Source organism: Felis catus, chromosome B4, assembly GCF_018350175.1.
Source record: "Felis catus isolate Fca126 chromosome B4, F.catus_Fca126_mat1.0, whole genome shotgun sequence".
Classification (NCBI taxonomy): Eukaryota; Metazoa; Chordata; class Mammalia; order Carnivora; family Felidae; genus Felis; species Felis catus.
The window spans coordinates 41,906,695-41,923,706 of NC_058374.1; the positions used below are offsets into that span (position 1 = coordinate 41,906,695).

General features: G+C 57.8%; 2 protein-coding genes across 2 annotated transcripts; both read left to right on the plus strand.

Annotated features, from left to right (window-relative positions):
* The first annotated feature begins 2,026 nt into the window (after positions 1 to 2,026).
* On the plus strand, positions 2,027 to 8,124 carry PTMS (parathymosin). The gene is made up of 6 exons (XM_023257737.2): positions 2,027 to 2,077; positions 3,198 to 3,881; positions 6,850 to 6,921; positions 7,117 to 7,195; positions 7,338 to 7,399; positions 7,570 to 8,124. The coding sequence occupies exons 1-6, from the start codon at positions 2,027 to 2,029 to the stop codon at positions 7,618 to 7,620; spliced, it is 999 nt and encodes a 332-aa protein (XP_023113505.2). The 3' UTR covers positions 7,621 to 8,124.
* A 1,463-nt stretch (positions 8,125 to 9,587) lies between these two features.
* LAG3 (lymphocyte activating 3) lies at positions 9,588 to 15,883 on the plus strand. The gene is made up of 8 exons (XM_023256729.2): positions 9,588 to 10,018; positions 10,318 to 10,465; positions 10,837 to 11,123; positions 11,871 to 12,128; positions 12,542 to 12,817; positions 14,699 to 14,941; positions 15,216 to 15,346; positions 15,681 to 15,883. The coding sequence occupies exons 1-8, from the start codon at positions 9,961 to 9,963 to the stop codon at positions 15,819 to 15,821; spliced, it is 1,542 nt and encodes a 513-aa protein (XP_023112497.1). The 5' UTR covers positions 9,588 to 9,960; the 3' UTR covers positions 15,822 to 15,883.
* Positions 15,884 to 17,012: the final 1,129 nt, after the last annotated feature.

Below are 17,012 nucleotides of genomic sequence, written 5' to 3' on the forward strand. Positions count from 1 at the left end.
AACCGATTGAGCCACTGGGCACGCTGTGAAGAGGATTTCTTAAGGAACATTCCTGTAGGCAATGAACTCAAACGTGAGCAAACTTAGGCTGGTTTAGGCATCTCTCTAGGGGTCCCTCTCCTCTCAACTCTCCACTGAATTTTGAAAAGATGAAAAAAAAAAAAAAGGAAAAATGAGGAATAGAAAATGAGTTATTGGAAGTGGAATGAGAATAAAAAAAGCAGTGAGGAGTCCAACTCCTTAGCAGTGGGGAGGTCCAACTTTCAGGTTTCTGTTGTCCAATGCCTTCACTGATAACTAGGCCTTCCTTAGCACTTAACTTATCAGATACACAGGCAAGCTGAAAAACCTCAGGAAACTGGAGAGAGGGAAGAATTCACTTAGGAATAAGATAGCAATTGGGACGCCTGGCTGGCTCAGTCGGTGGAGCATATGACTCTTGATCTATGTAAGTTCGAGTCCCAGGTTGGGTGCAGAGATTACTTAACAAAATAATAATAAAAAATAAAAAGTCTGCCTGGGTCCTTCCCTCACAGAGCTGACACTCTAGTGGGGAAACTGAAGAACAACTTGCCACATTTCAAAAGACTGAGAAGGTAATAATTAGAATTGAACACCTTCCAGACGGTAAGGAAGTAAATCTCTAGGATGTCAAGCCAGAAGTCCTGGTTTCCAGGGGCTCATGCCTCCCTTATTCTCACCTGGCTTCCCTTTTCCAACCTCCAGAAAATTCGTAAGAAGCACCAGGTTTCCCCATTCAACTAGTGGGAGAAAATCTCAGTTGGACTGGGGAGTAATAGAACCCTATGAATAGGCAAGCCTCTACAAGGTCTCAGAAATAGTTCTCTGGAAAGGAGCAAACACAAGCTGGCATCATTTAACACCGCTGGCCCCAGAGGCCCAGAGACTAACCCTAAGGGGTATGGGGTTAGGCTTTCAGCTCACGGCTTACTCCAAATTCATCCTAAGTTTCACTTCTAGCTTCTTTCTCCTGAAGCCAAGACTTCAGGAGACTGGTCTGCTGTCCAACCAGACAGGAAAGCATAAGAGATGCTTCTCCCATGCAGGAAGGGAATTAGATCCAGGCCTTCTGCTTCCTGGATCTTTTTCTTGTGGTCCCTGGGGACCCTAGTGTCCAAACTCTTAGATTCTCAAGGCACTCCCTTGGGCCTTGGGGCAGGATTCCCATTCTCTGCCTCTCCATCTCCCTGGAATTTTCCACTGCAGCTGCCTCCGCTCCCAGACACCCCTCCCTGGGCAAAATTCCCGGCTCCCTCCGCCTCCCCTTCCTAATCACACCTCATTCCCACCCCCAGCCCAGAGGCCCAGCCCACAGTCCGGCCCACTCCCCACACTAACCCCGGTGGTCCCAGTTAGAGAAATGGGAGGCCAGGCCCTCCTACAAGGGTGAGAGGGAGGGTCCCAGGCTCTCTCCAGGGCGGGGAGAAAGGACAGTGGAGGGGCTGGTCCCCTGTGGGGCTGGAGTGGGGGGAGTGGCCCTCCTCAAATCCCCATATAAGGCAGGGCAAGCAGTTAGACTCCTGGATTGGCTGATTCAAATGAGCATTCCACCTGGCAACAGGGTTTCTATTGGCTCTGAGGAAAAATAGGAGGAAGGTGGATGGAGGTTGTTGGTGGCGGTGATTGGAGGGGGGAGGGGAGTGGAGGTGACCGGAGTGGGGGGCGGTTACCAGGGCAACAGGGTAAGAGCCCAGCAGGGTGTCCGAGACGGCAGGCGGGGCTGGGAGGTGGAGAAGGGGATGAGGAAAGGAGGGTGGGAAGGAGAGGAAAGAGACTGACAGGAGGGAGCGAGACTGGGAGACTGGGTGGGGGGTAAAGGAGAGGGGAGAGGGAGAGAAATGAAGCAAGAAGAGTACAGAGATGGAGCGGGTCAGAGATCGCTAAAGACATCAGTGAGTGAGTCAGAGAAACAGATCGAGATAGAGATGGAAAGATCTCCGAGAACGATGATCAGAGTCTGTCCGGCAAGGAAAAACCTGGGTGGGGCTCCAAGATTTTTGAGGAGATGGAGACCGAGAAACTGATAGAAGAGTCAGAAGGAGAAATTGGGAAGTGTGTACACCACGGGCCCAAAAGATGGTATTTTTAAGCACTCAGATACCAAATGATGATGACTGATCAGTGTGTCCTTCTTAAGAAAATAAAAATAATAAGACAAATAATGATAATGATAGACAAATATGGGAGTGTACACACACCAAAGGTATCTTTTTCCAAACCCTAGCCTTCCACTCCATCCACCTTCCTGACGGTTAACACACCCAGCTCCTGAAATTCCAAGCTTCTCAAAATCATCCAAAGATACCAAGACTGAGGGCCTGGAACTGAGGATGAGTGGTACAGGGCGGGGCTGGAACTCCAGACCTGAACCCCTTGGAAAGGGGGCAAATACAATCCAGAAAGGCTAGGGAAGATGGCAACCGAGGAAAGAGAAAAGGAAAGGGAGGGAAAATGTGGACAATCAGGACCTGGAGAGGAGTTGGAGGGAATCAGCAAAGGATATAGGGCCTGGTGACAGACTCACATGGGACAGGAACAGTGTGGTCTGGGCGGGGGGGGGGGGGGGGGGGGGGGGGGGAGATCAGAGATGGAAGGGTAGAAGACGGAGATGAGAGGTGGAGAAGAGGCAACCGAAGAATGAGAGATGTGAGGTATAAATTGTTGTGAGGGAGGGGTCTGGGTACAGATGAATGAACAGGGATGAAGAGAAAAAGAAGGACCAGGCGAAGACAAGTGAGATGAGATGGGCGAATAAGAGCGGTCCGAGATGGAAGAGAAGGAAGGAGCCTGGAGGGCCTCTGACACCTCTAGATCTCGAGAAAGATCCAGGACGGGAGGAACCCAGTAGGGGTCACAAATGTCAGCCTAGGGCAGGACAGAGGGTGTGCTGCCCTTTTGGCCCTTCCATCTTAAGGCCAGAGAATGGAGATGCAGGACGGGAACGGAAAGCCAGCGCGATGTGGAAGTAGCTCCGCCACCCTCTTCCTCTTCTTTAAGCTTTTGGTTTCTCAAATACCTGCCCGGCCTTTCCATCTGCTTCTCCCACCCCATCCCTTGGCAAAATCTCAGGATTTCTTGCGGGGGGGCCGGGAGGGGGGTTGGGGGAGGGTCAGTAGGATTCTGGCCATCCCTCCAGTCCGCCCCCAAAAGACAGACTCCACTTTCGCAGGCAGTAGGTCGGGATTCGGAGAGGTCCCTCCCCGCAGGAACCCCACCCCTTTCCACCTCCTCGCTCCACTCCTTTTCTCCTCGACCGTCAGTCTCTCCATTTCCCCTCCTGGTCCTGTCCTCCCTCCCGCCTCTCGCGCGCTCCCTCCCCTCGCTTTCATCCTCCTATCCCCACCTCGCCAACCTCCGCTTTCATCCCCCTCCCCTCTCCTCTCCTCCCCGCTCCCGCCAGCCCCACCCCTGGGAAGCCCCTCCCGTCGGGCAGCGCCGCCTTTATAAGCGGGTTCCCTGCCCGGGGGCGGCAGCGGCTGGTCGGCGGCAGCTCTGCTGGTGCGGGGGCGGCGAGCCGAGGACCGAGCGACCGCGGCCGGAGCGCGCCGGCCACCGCCCGCACCGCCCTTCCGCCCGCCCTCCGGACGGCCGCAGCCCTGCGGGTCTCCGCTCCAGACCCACCCCCGCCCCACCCCGCGCGCCTCTGCCGCCTCTTCCAGAGACCCAGCTTGCTGAGCGGCCGCCGCTGCCGCTGTCGCCGCCGCCGCCGCCACCGCGCCAGGTTCCGGCCGCGGCCACCCTCCGCCGTCCAGGGCCCCTCCGTCCCGGCCCCGGGACCCCGGCTCCCCGCCAGCCCCGGCCCCGGCCCCGGCACCATGTCGGAGAAGAGCGTGGAGGCAGCGGCCGAGTTGAGCGCCAAGGTACGGGCGGGGACGGCGGCGGCCCGGACCGCGCGCGATCCCCGGGCTCCGCGCGGTCTTGCGCCCCACGCTAACCCCGACGGCCCCACGCTGCCCTGGCGCCGGGTCCCGGCGGACCCCACTCCGCCCTCCCCCCCGCTCCCCTGCCCGGCGCTGCCTACCCCGCTTCGCGCGGCTCCCGCCAGCGCCCTCTAGCTTCCAGAGCGCCGCGCGCCGCGGCTCCGGCCTCGCCGCTCGGCCCGCGCCCGGCCCCCGCCGCCGTCCCCACCCCTCTCCGGCTCCGGCTCCGGCTCGCGCGCCTCTACCCCGTCCGCTTCCCGTCGGAGCGCGCCCCGGCTCACTTTACCGTGCCCCTCCCCCGCTCCGTCTCTCCGCGCCCCGTTTCCCCGGCTCCCCTTCCAGTCTGACCTCACCTTTCCTCTCCTAAGCGGTTTGAGATCCTCCAGAGTAAACAGGACTCTCCCGGGAGGCTGCCGCTCTCGGGCCCCTCCCCTCGAGGCCCGACCGCCTCTTGCTTCTGTGCTCGGACAGCTATTGCCTGTGTCTGTTTTCTCCTTCTCTCCTTTCCTTCCCTTCCATCTATATCCATTTCTTACCCCACTGGCCTTCAGCTTTCTTTTCTCTCCAGAGCCCCCTCCAGCCTCTCCCCTCACCCCCCGCCCCCTTCACGCTTGAAGAGTCTTGGATTCCTAAAAATCAGAAGCGGGGCGGGAATAGCCTTCGAGAAAGCTGAAGCTCAGCGTTACATGGCATTGCATCGAGCCGTCCTTGCTCTCATCAGCTCCCTTCCCTGGCCCCATCCCTTTGCCCTTGCCTCTCTTCCAGCCTTCCTCTAATTTCCCTAGGGAACCTGCTGAGTGTCGCTTTGGGAAATTAATTCGGCCAGCGCTTGGGGGCTGGGAGCCCGACTTCGGGGGAGGGGGTAGGGTTGGTTGTTGAGGAGGTCACAGAGGTCTCCTAGAGGCCCCAGAAGTGAAAGACGGCAACCAGTGGGATTAAAGGCAGTGGCAGAGAGGGGCTATGTGTGAGAGCTGATAAGGTGTGCCGTGTGGCCCTCCGGTGGGCTGTGCGGTGGCATGTGACTTCACTGAGTAGGTGTCTTTGTATGTCTGTAATCCAGCGAGTGTGTGGGACTGCCCGTGTCAGTTACATGTGTGCATGTGGAGACGTAGATGTTCTGGAGCCATGTTGCCGCTTTGTGAGTGCCGAATGGCTTTGCTGTGCTCTCGTGCTGTCTCAAGAGTGTGTGCCAGGATGCCCAAACACCGGGCCATGTGTCTCCGGATCTCGTGGGCGCTCCTCTGTAGCTGTGTGTGTGAATCGGTGTCAGCCTGTGTCAGTGTGTGTGCCTGTGTTGAGTTAATGAGGCCAGGGAGCTGCTTAGCACAAGACCTAGGTCACACACCCTCCTGGAAAAGGGATCAGGGAAGGACAGTGACCAGAAGGACAGGACAGGGGAGGAGAGGGCCCGGCCCCTTGGACTTTGGTCTCTGGTAGTCTCCCTCCCTCCCTGACGTTCTCCCTCCCTCCCTCCCTCTCTATCAGGCCAGATGGGAAACTCAGGCCAGGGCAGCACAGACCTGGTGCTGGGGCCCCCAGAGAGAAGCTGACTAGCCCCTGGCTCTCTAGGCCCAGGATGTAGAGGAGAGCCCACCAGGTAGTGGAAATGCCATCCCCATCATGTGGCAACGAAATGAGGGCAGGGAAGTGGCATGAAGAAACCTAGCTGGAGTGAGAGGGTCCAGTGTTCTGTGTTCCTCTCAAAGGGAAAAGGGAATTGAGTGTCCCTCCAGGTCAACCATTCTGCACCAACCTCTACTCCTATTCCTGATCCTGTTCCAGAAAGGACACACCCTCCCGGGAGAGCCACTCACACAGAAAACTTCCATCCACATGGAATCAGATACACAGAGTTGCACACCAGCACCACATCAGATGGCACAGGGACATCCACAGTTGAACAGTGCCTGCCAAGGGCGGTTGGGGGGGGGGTGTGTGGAAAGAGGACTGGAATCTAAATTGGAAGGGCCAGTGTGATGTCCAGAGAGAAGGGACCCATGCACAACTCCTGTCTGCCACATCAGAATAAGACATCAAAGGTGTGCCTGCTGGGTGGGCTCCTGGGGTGAAGGAGAGAGAGGGGGGCAGTGGAGGGAGGGCACTCTAGGCAGGTACCTTCCCCTACTACATTCCCATCCCACCCCAGACCTTGTTTGTCTTTCTCTCCATCTGCCATGTCCGATACCCTCTCCCTTCCATGTTTCCTTTATCGTACTTTACCTATGTTCCCCCTGGAAATGGTGACTTCTACCCTTCCACACCACTGCCTGCACCAGGGGCTGGGCTTGGGGAGGAGGAAACTACTCGGAACTGGTTTGGAGTAGGTGTGCATCAGGCTGGGGTGCTCTCCCTATTCCTGTCGTGTTTGGCCAAGTAGGAGCCTGAGGAGTTGGGGGACACACAGACAAACAAAGGCATTCAAGGCTGAGAGGGGAAGCCGGGAGGGATGCCCAGGAGAGAGAATACTCAGGAAAAGGCCCCAGAGGTAGACAAAAGGCAGAGCAGGGCAGGCTGTGGGAGGGGGCAGGCCAGGAAGGCGGAGGGACCTCAAGAGGGGGTGGGGCATCAGGGCTGCTAGCAGATGGAGGGGATTTGCTTTGCTGAGCTGAACTCTTCAGCCCAGGAGGTTTTGGAGAACTTGATGGGGGTCATGAGCAGTTACCTTGGCTGTCCATTCCTCTATCTTCATCACTTTTCTCTCCTCCCTTGAGTCTTGGGGAAGGTGTCTGGTCTCAGCCCCTTTGTGGCCGTAGGGACCCGGGGACCTCTGTTCTGCCTCTGAGCTGTTGTGGCCAACTCCTCCGTTTTTACACTCCTCTAAAGCTCACTGCAGAGGGAGAACGGGGCGAGAGGGACCGGCTGCAGCTCATTTGTGGTGAGAGGAAGGTGACCTCTTTCTCTCTTGCAGGACCTGAAGGAGAAGAAAGAGAAGGTGGAGGAGAAGGCAAGCCGGAAAGAGCGAAAGAAAGAAGTGGTGGAGGTGCGCAGGGGTCAGGTGGAGACTCAGATCCCCCCTCCAGTTACTTTGGGGGGGCTGAGTCCTGCGTTTGCTTTGGCCCCTCCCATCCTCCGCGCCCCACCCTTTGGGCCCTCAACACCCCTGCCATTGGTGGTGGTGGAGGCACACCGCCAGCCTGGCCAGCCTGACACTGCTCTCCCTCCTGGTCCCCCGCAGGAGGAGGAGAACGGAGCTGAGGAGGAAGAAGAAGAAACTGCTGAGGACGGAGAGGAGGAGGATGAGGGGGAAGAAGAAGGTGGGGAGGGGCAGGGGAGGCTGGGCTCAAAGGAACAGAGTCAGGGTGGGCTTGAAGACCTGAAGCAGGGCTGAGGGCGACCACAGGGGGTCTGTGCCAGAGCTTCCTGCCCTTCCCCAATGACCCGTTTCTGGCTCCTCAGATGAGGAAGAAGAAGAAGATGACGACGAAGGGCCCGCGCTGAAGAGAGCTGCCGAAGAGGAGGTTTGGGCTGGCTTGTGGGGACTGAGGGGCTGTCAGGGCTGCAGCAGGGGCTGGGAGCCCTTTGGACTTGGACCTGGATGCCTGTGGTGCCCGGGCGGGGGCTGGAGCAGGGCAGGGACAGGGGGAGGTCCCTCTCCCATTTTGCAGCTACCCCAACTCTCCCTCCACAGGATGAAGCGGATCCCAAGCGGCAGAAGACAGAAAATGGGGCGTCGGCATGAGCCCCCCCGCCAATGGGCTGGGGTGGGAGGCCCCTCGGGGCCTGGAGGTGGGGGTGGGAACAGACGAGTGCAGCCACTCTTCACCTGGTTCCTTGCTCTGGGCCCTGCACCAGAACTGCCACCCTCTTTGTCCCCAGCCTTCTCATGTCCGCCTCTCCAGACACTGCCCCTTCCATCCTCACTCTGCCATTGTTCCACCTCCCGACCTGCTCCATCTGAGCTCCCCAGCTGGTCCCCAATTGCTCCTCTCCCTGTCTTTGCTCTCCTCTTCCCTTCCCCACCCCTCCTCGGGTAGCCTCTCCTCCCTCACCTCTGCATCCCAGCCTCATGTCCTGCCCATCCCTACCCTGCCTGATCCTTGAGTCTCCCTCAGATCCCCTTCTCTCAGACAGCGCCAGGCCGGGGTGGGGCCAGGGTTGGGGCCGAGCCCCACAGCTGCCCTCCTCCCCTCCCCTCCCCTTTTTGTATAATTTAATAAAGAAACGGTCGCGCTTCTGTTTTTAACCTGTCTCCTGCTTTCCCGGGGCAGAGGGAGGAGGGTGGCTGACGTCAGGTTCTGTCAGGACCCTTTTCTTCTGTAAAAAAGCAGCTGCACCCTCCTACCACCCACCACTCTAGAAGACAAGATCAGCACTCCAGGGATGGACAGGGAGCACAGCTTCTCTGAGAGCTAACTTCTGTCCTGGTTTTGGATTCTTGGGGATTCTCCTCCCCAGCAGAACGTACACACTTCCCTGCTAGCCCACACCAGGTCTAGACACTGCTGAGCCCAGTGGAAAGCTACCAGCTCTGTTGTGCTGAACCAGGCAAAGAAGCAGCCTCAGAAACAGGAAGTCCCGCCCCTGAAGTGGGAGAGGGCTGGGAGGCCTGGGTCTCGGCCTCCTAGGACAGGGAGTGAGAGTTGCCTGGCATCAAACGTGCCCTAAACCTGGCACTGACGAAATGAGCCCTTGGGCAGGCCGAGGAGAGAAGTCCAGGGCCTCTTGGGGTTCCCAGGTGTGGTGGGGGCTCTTGGCACCTGCACTCCACCCCTCTGGGCTGGGCTTCTCAGGCTGGGTGGGGTGGAGAGCAAGAGTTCCCCTCTGTCAGTCAGGCTTCCTTCCCTAGTTCTGTCTCCGTTTTTCTCGAGTTTGATCTCTGCTGCAGGATTTCTGCATTTCACCACATCACCCTTGCCCTGTCTCACAGTTCAAAGCCTCTGGTTTGGGAGAAGCTGATGAGGACACAGTGGTCTGAGCTGGAGGGGGGTGTGTGTGACTCAACCCCATCATTCTTCAAGAGGACACCCTTAACTCACCCAGCGTCAGGACTATACACCCAGATACACACACCTTTTGGCTCATACTCCCTAACTGACCCAGGCAAATTAATCTTTGAACCTGCCTCAGTTTCTTCATCTGTACAATGGGGAAATATCACATTTCATGAGTTACTGTATGTAAAGTGTCCTATACAGTGCCTGGCATATAATGAAAGCCCAATATAATGTAGCTTCCCCCGCCCCCCGGACTTGGGGTTCCCTTCCCCATACCTACCATCTTTTAGGTTCATTGTACTCCCAGGAACCATTGGGCAGGTGGGGAGTCCGGTGTTGTGCTAAGTCAAAGTCTGGGGAGGTTAAGGGAATGAGGGAGGAGATGGCACCAAGGGAAGAGCTTGCTAAGAAAAAAAAAGTGTTAATGGTGGGACTGGAGTGGCAGCTTAGAGATGGGCCGGCAGGTAGTTCCAGGCAGAAAAGGCTTTTGGAGAGAACCAGAAGGTCCCTGGGGAAAGGATTCAGAGGGAGGGAGGGAGGGAGGGAGGGGAGGGGGGGGTGAAGGGTTGGCGGGGACACCCAGGACTGAGGAAATAAACAAGGGGAGCGCCACCACAGAAGTGGAGGGTAATGCTGCTGGGAATCAACCCCCTCAGACTTTCCACTGCGAAGCGAAACTGTGAGCCCTGGGGTGTGTGGGGGGGCAACGGGGAGGGGAAGTGGGGAAGGTGGAGGGAAGGCAGAAGGACAGGGGCGAGGGCCCTAGGAGCAGCAGAACTGCCTCCCAGCTCAAGACAGCCACCTGGCCTCCACTCTGCTCTCTGCCACCGCCTTGCCCCATTCGCTGGGACACCCCCACCCCCTCCCCCAACTCCTGCTGCCCAATCTGGCCGGCTTGCCTCTGGATTCCAGTCTCTGGTACATTGGTTCTTGCCCCTACCTCCAGGCTTCTGTCCCTGTCGCTCTTCTAGATTCCCTTCTTCCACCCGGTATCTTTGCAGAACCCCTCTTTTGTCCATCTGTCCCTCCCTTCTTTCTGACCTCTTCCCTTTGGGGGGCTCAGCGTGGCCCAGGCCTAAGGGGAGATGTGGGAGGCTCAGTTCCTGGTTCTGCTGCTTCTGCAGCTGCAGCGGGTGGCTCCAGGTAAGATGGGGCTGACCCTCTGGGAGGGTTGCCCTCCAGACCCACGGGGATGGGGGGTGGTCAGCAGGGGTTTCTGGACCTCACGGATGCCAAGGTCCTTAGCTTCGGTGGATTCTTCTAAGGCCTTGCTCGGGGTAGTCTTTCTGCCCCAAAGCCTCTCCATGGTCTTCCCGTTGGGTGGGGAAGGGGCAGCCCAATGTCTACTTCAGCCCTGTTTCTCCTTCAGGTAGCTGAGGCTTCTCTATTCCTCAGTCTACTGGCTCATGGCCCCTCACCTTGACCTCTCTTTTCCTCCCCAGTGGAGGCTCCAGGGTCTGAGACAGAGGTCTCTGTGGTGTGGGCCCAGGAGGGGGCTCCTGCCCAGCTCCCCTGCAGCCCCACAATCCCCCTCCAGGATGTCAGCCTTCTGAGAACAGCAGGGGTCACTTGGCACCATCTACCAGACAGGTATGCACCCCGAACTTGGGCAACAGAACCCCCAAATCCAACAGCAATGGCACCCAGACTCATAACCCAAGGCCCAAGCCAGCCTCCAGTCTCCTGCCCTGAGCTGTCGATCCCCCAGAACCCAGTGGCTCGGTCTCCCCCGCTGCCTTTCCTTGGAAGACTGCTCCCCTCACACCTGCATCCCTTCTATGCCCGCCTCTCCAAGCGTGGATGGCGCTGGCCCCATCCGAGGGGGGACGAGGATGGGGACGGTCAGCGGTCAAGAGATCTTTTGGGTGGGTTTCCTCATCCTCGAAGTGGGGCTGGGCTGCATCTCGCCCCGGGCTTCTTCCCCCTCGAATTTCTCAGTCCCTTCCCTCTCTCCCGTCCAGTGGTCCGCCGGCTCCCGCGCCCAGCCTGCGCCCCGCGGCGCCCTCCGCCCAGGGCCCGGGGCCGCGCCGCTACGTGGTGCTGATGCAGGCTCCCGGCGGCCTGCGCAGCGGGAGGCCGCCCCTGCAGCCCCGCGTGCAGCTGGAAGAGCGCGGCCTCCAGCGCGGGGACTTCTCGCTGTGGCTGCGCCCGGCCCGACGCGCCGACGCCGGCGAGTACCGCGCTGCGGTGCACCTCCGGGACCGCTCCCTCGCCTGCCGCCTCCGTCTGCGCGTGGGTCAGGCCTCCAGTAGGTGGGGGCGGGCCGTGGGGAGCGGGGCTGGAGCAGGGCGCCGCGTTCCCCGCCGCCCCGGAGGCAGGAAGGGCTGGGGCAGGGGCTGTGCTTCTAAGAATGCGCCCTGGGCAGGGCGGGAGAGGCCCCCCCCCCCCGCGTCCTCCTCCCCCCCCCCCCCCGCCTCCAGGAGGGTAGCGGAAGGGGGTGGGGGGGCAGAGTGGAAGGTGCCCCCAGAGAAGCATGTGGGGGGGGGAGGGGAGGACCCTAGGGAGAGATTGTATCACCCCTGGAACTCCCCTCCCCCACCCACCCTGGGAGTGCCAGGGTGGAGGAGGGGAGGCACCCCTGGGTTGCGGGGGGCGGGGGGGGGGGGGGGAGAGTGTTGGGCTAGAGTGACTCATTTCAGACTTCTGTAGCTCAGGGGGTGGGCTTGGTGGATATCCTCGGGCAAGGCCTGGTGAAAGGGGAGGGTAGACCCAGCCGAGTAAACTGGAGGCACCGGAGGCAGGGGTGGGGGGAAGTAGGCAGAAGATTCCTGAGCATCCATTCTAAGCGCCTCCATGTGCCAGGCACTGGACTGGGGCGGGGCGGGGGAGGGGGTGTTGCGTGGTGGAGCGGGGCGGGGGGCCGGTGGTGGAGGAGAGCTGGAGTGGAAAAGACAAAGAAGTCTACAGCTTGGGGCCTGTTTCCAGCCTAGTTGGCCTGCTGCGTTTGGAAGGTGTTTCTTGTGGAGCTAATCACACCTTCTTTATCCTTGAGCAGTGACTGCCAGCCCCCCAGGGTCTCTCCGGATCTCCGACTGGGTCATCTTGAACTGCTCCTTCAGCCGCCCTGACCTGCCAGCCTCTGTGCACTGGTTCCGAGGCAGAGTCCCTGTCCAGGAGTCCCCCCATCACCACTTAGCTGGAAGCCTCCTCTTCCTGCCCCAAGTGAGCCCCTTGGACTCTGGGCCGTGGGGCTGCCTCCTCACCTACAGAGATGGCTTCAATGTCTCCATTACATACAACCTCACTGTTCTGGGTAACTCCTCCAGTCTGACTTCATACTTGACCACAACCCCTTCCTGCCCCCCTGACACCTCCCCCTGACTTATGGGTCCCCAAACCAGGTCTCCGGCAGCTGGTGCCCACTGTGATTGCCTGGGCCTCACTGTCCAACTCCCTCATAGTATCTCGCATTGCAGCCTTTTCACCGCCTTCCCCTCTTCTGGCTTTTCCTTGTGGCCTCACTGGCCAGCCTTTGGTCTCCCCCCTGGCCCAGCCCACATGGGGGTTTCAGAGCATCCTCAGCTCATCCACATTATCTGCTCCCTTGCACCCTTCAGAGCCTGACCACCTCCTTTGTCTTCTGCCTCCCTTACCTACAGCTCCAGGGCTCCAGCCCCTCTGTGCCTCCTGCTCTCAGCTTCAACTCTGGCTTCTCTTTTTTCCCAGGTCTGGAGCCCTCAGTGCCTCTGACTGTGTATGCTGGAGCAGGTTCCAGGGTGGAGCTGCCCTGCCACCTGCCTCCCGGTTTGGGGACCCAGTCTTCTCTCACTGCCAAGTGGGCCCCTCCTGGTGGAGGCCCCGACCTCCTGGTGGCTGGAGACAATGGCAACTTTACCCTTCCACTGGAGGCTGTGAGCCAGGCCCAGGCTGGGACCTACACCTGCCACGTCCATCTGCAGGGGCAGCAGCTCAGTGTCACTGTCACCTTGGCAGTCATCACAGGTCAGCCCCAGGTGGGAAAGGAGTAGGTCCCATCCCAGGGGAGCTGGGACAGGGAGGGAAGGCTGGCTGGGCAGAGACTGGGCAAATCCGCTTCACGATGCCAGGCCACTGGGCAGAAGTCGCAGAGGCTGCCCTTGTGGCCTCCTCTTTTCTCGCCCCCACATAAGGAACCACCGAAACAGAAAGTCTCCCCTGAGTCACTAGATGAACATTCCACCCTGCTCTGAATGGGGGGCGGGGGGGGAGGGGAAGGGTCTGAGAAGTTACAAGGACAGGTGGCAAAAGTTTGAATGGTTCAGAAGAGATGGAATATAGCTCTGGAATCCTTGTCTACTTCGGGACCAGGGCTTGGGTTAAAGTTGCAGGAAGTGGCCTGGATTTGGGAGGAGTTAATCAATCAGTCCCTTGGTCAGCAAATATTTACTGAGCAAGGGCTTTTTTTTTTTTAAGACAGTATAAAACAAACACAGGAAGAAAAAAAAAAACCCTCAAAACTCAGAAGTATGTGTTGATTGATTGGTAACTATGAGCCACAGAAGCTTGGCTGTGTCCTGCCGTACTCACCTGTGGCCGCTAAATAGTGGTACGGAATAGTAGGTGCTTAATAAGGTACATTGGTTGAAGGAATAAATGAATATGTTAACAGTCGTACATCTCCTGAGGGTCAGTGCTGAATTTCCACCTGTTCCAGGATACCTAGATATGGTACCCCCACCTCAGCCTCACCCTGAACCCCATCTTTTCCTCACACTGAGCCCTCTTGCTGACTTAGCCTTTCTGTCAGTAACTCCCCCCCACCCCATCCCCCGCCCCAATCCCACTTGCCCTGACACTTAGCCTCCCACTTCCTCCACATCCAGTCAGTTGACAAAGCCTCCCAATTCTTTCCATCCAAGGTTGTCTTCATCTTCTTCTTCTTTTGTTTTAAGTTTATTTATAGTTATTTAGAGAGAGGGATGGGGAAGAGCAGAGAGAGACTCCCAAGCAGCCCCCCACAATGTCAGTGCAGAGCCCGACGTGGGGCTCGAACCCACGAACCATGAGATCATGACCTGAGCTGAAATCAAGAGTCCGACGCTTTAACCGACTGAGCCACCCAGCTGCCCCTGTCTCAGGTCTTCTTGAGCGTCAGCTGTTTCGTGTTAGTGTTCCATGCTATGTCATGACAGCTCACTGGGAGAGACTGTCACCCCTGTTTTACAGAGAAAGAATTTCTCAAATCACACAGCTGGGAAGTACCAGCCTCGGGGTCTAAGGTCAGGTGTGTCTGTCACCAAGTCTTCAGGTGCCTGTACACCATGCTCAACTCAAGACCCTTCTCACCATTGGTGTCTTCTTACCCGTGCTATCTCTCACTGTACAGCTTTGAGATCTATAGCTGTAGATCAGCCATCTGTGGGTCAGTTCACTGTTCTCCGAACGTTCGGAAAGGGGGGTAGAGTTCATTCAGGGGGCACCTCAAGGCAGGGGACACTGACGTGAGCCAAGTCATGGAAACAAGAAAAGTGCAAGGTGTATGGTGGTGGTGGTGGTGGGGCAACATACCTGACTGATATTGGGGTTCCTGAACATTTGGGTAGAAAGTAATGTAAAAGAATCCAAAATAGTGTTTGCTATGTGATCCTTCTGGGCCAGTTTGAATTTGAACTGTCCCCTGAAGGCAGTAGAGAGCCTGGAAAGCTTTGAGGCAGCAAGCAGAGTGATCTGCCCAGAGCTTTGTCTTGATAAGATTAATTTGGCCATGACCCTGATCTCCTCCCCTCAACCTCACCCAATCAGAGCCCAGGTGAGTGCAGGGCGATTGAGACTGGGGAGTTGACTCTGTGGTTTCAAGTGAGGGGGTCGGGCCCCCAAAGGTCTCTTCCCTCTGATTTTTTTCAGTGACTCCCAAGTCCTCTGGGTTACCTGGCAACCCGAGAAAACTGCTTTGTGAGGTGACTCCAGCATCCGGACAAGAGCGTTTTGTGTGGAGCCCCCTGGATAAGCCGTCTTGGGGAAGTTCCCCAGGACCCTGGCTGGAGTTGCAGCAGGCCAGACTCGTTTCTCAGCCCTGGCAGTGCCACGTGTACCAGGGGGAGAGGCTTCTCGGGACAGCGGTATCCTTCGCTGAGCCGACTGGCCCAGGTCTGAGACCCCACAGCGCCACAGCGCCAGCTCCAGACCAACCATCTTGATCCCGCTTTCCAGACCCCTCCCCTGCCCCATCCCAGCTCTTTTCTTTCTAACCTCCAGCTTTTGTCCAGGCCTGAACTCACTTCTGCTATTAATTAGCTAACAATCCTGCATAAGTCCCTACACTCTGGGTCTCACTGTCTCATTGGCATCTGTAACATATGAGGGTGTGGCAAGATATCCTTTCAACTATGACCCTATGCCTAATGCTGTACTTCTCTTGTAGGTGCCCAACACTCTGGGAGGGCCTCAGGTCCCCTGAAGACAGGCCAGCTCCCTCTGTTTCTCATCCTTGGTATCCTGTTTCTGCTCCTTTTGATGACTGGAGCCTTTGGCTTTCACTTTTGGAGAAGACAGGTGAGCCAGGGACCTCTCCCTGCCTCTCCCCACCCCCTGGCCCCCTGCCCTGGCAATTGGCTTCCCCTCCCTTTAGTTTTCTGAGTGCTGTCTGGCACCCTCTCCTCAGGGAAGATGACCAAGGTGGACTCCTGATCTTGCCTGCAGAGCCCCTTCTTCATAAGCCTCTCCAAGGACCCCTTGTGCCCGAACGACCCAAGAGAGGCTTGAAGGGACTGAGAAAAGGCCTGGGACCAGATGGGGAACACAGGGGACTGGGAAAGAATAGAGAGACTCAGTTTTCTCCATATTCCCTTCATCTTTCTCCCCACCCACCCTCCATGTCTTCCCATAGTGGCGTCCAAGAAGATTCTCTGCCTTAGAGCATGAGATTCACCCACCTCAGACCCAGAGCAAGATAGGGGAGCTGGAGCCAGAACCGGAACTGGAACCGGAGCCCGAGCCGGAGCCCGAGCCGGAGCCCGAGCAGCTCTGACCTGGAGCTGAGGCAGCCAGATCTCCACAACTCAGTCTAAATAAACTCCCTGTCAGCAGCAATCCTGAGTCTGGCTTCTTCTTGTCCAGTGAAGGTTCTAGTCTCTGCCCAGCCTCTGGGGGCTCCCTTCTCCCACCTCAGCCTTCCGACCTACTTTCCCCAGCCAATCTCTCTTATCTTCCTCTTTTCTGTTTCTGGTCTCTTCGTGATTCTTTCTGCCTTGGTCTTTCCCTTGCTCTCTCTCTCTCCTGGATAGTTGTTTCTCTGACGCTCCAGAAGCCCTCACCCCTTACCTCGGCAGCTCTCTTCCGTGTCCTTCGCTATTACGCTGGCTGCCCTGGTTTCCTTCGTATTTTTGTTCCCCTGGCCCACCCCACCCCACTCTTGGCTCCATTTCACATTGTCCTTGGCCTTCTTGCTGCAGGGCACGGGCGCACACGCACACACACATGCACACACGGGGGAGCCCTGCCATGTCACGTCCTCCAGGGGATCAGGTCTTGCAACCTTTCTGGACAGCTGGCGGTGTGGATCCTGCTTGCCTCCACCCCACCCCCATGTTCCTTGGCTCTGGGCAACCTGTCTGGTCCCAGGCATGAGAACACACTGCCACCCAGTGGTCACTGTTTGTCATACCACAGGAGGTCACCGGGCAGGCTGGGGCGGGCTGGAGGAGATTAACGGCGCTGGAGTCCAGACAGGCACAGATCCCTGGTGTGCAGTCACCATCTTTGTGCTATTCACTTTCTGTGGTCCGCATGTGAGCGTGCACCAAGCGGTGGTCATATACCGTGTACGCTATCCAGGAGAGGCGCTGAACGATGCATGCCTCAGGACAAATAGCCCCGGCCCTGGCAAGGTTGTGATCCAAGTCTGACAAAGGGACGAGCTGTGAACAAAGGCCCCACGTGGGGAGAAAAATGGCCAGCAAGACAGCTGGCTATGGTGCAGCTTTGGGAGTCCCGAGACCCAGCTTCTGATTCTATCTCTGCTGATGTGACCAGGGCTTGATCTTCTCAGCCTCAGTTTCCTCATATTCAGTGGAATAATGATAATGACCCATTAAAACGGATTGCCGTGAGTACCAGATAGTAAAAGGGCTTTGAAGACTGAGGTCCCCCCTTCACGATGTGCTTGTCTGATGACCCATTTGTGAAGGAGGCAGCCGGCCTCCGTGTTCCAGTCATGCCA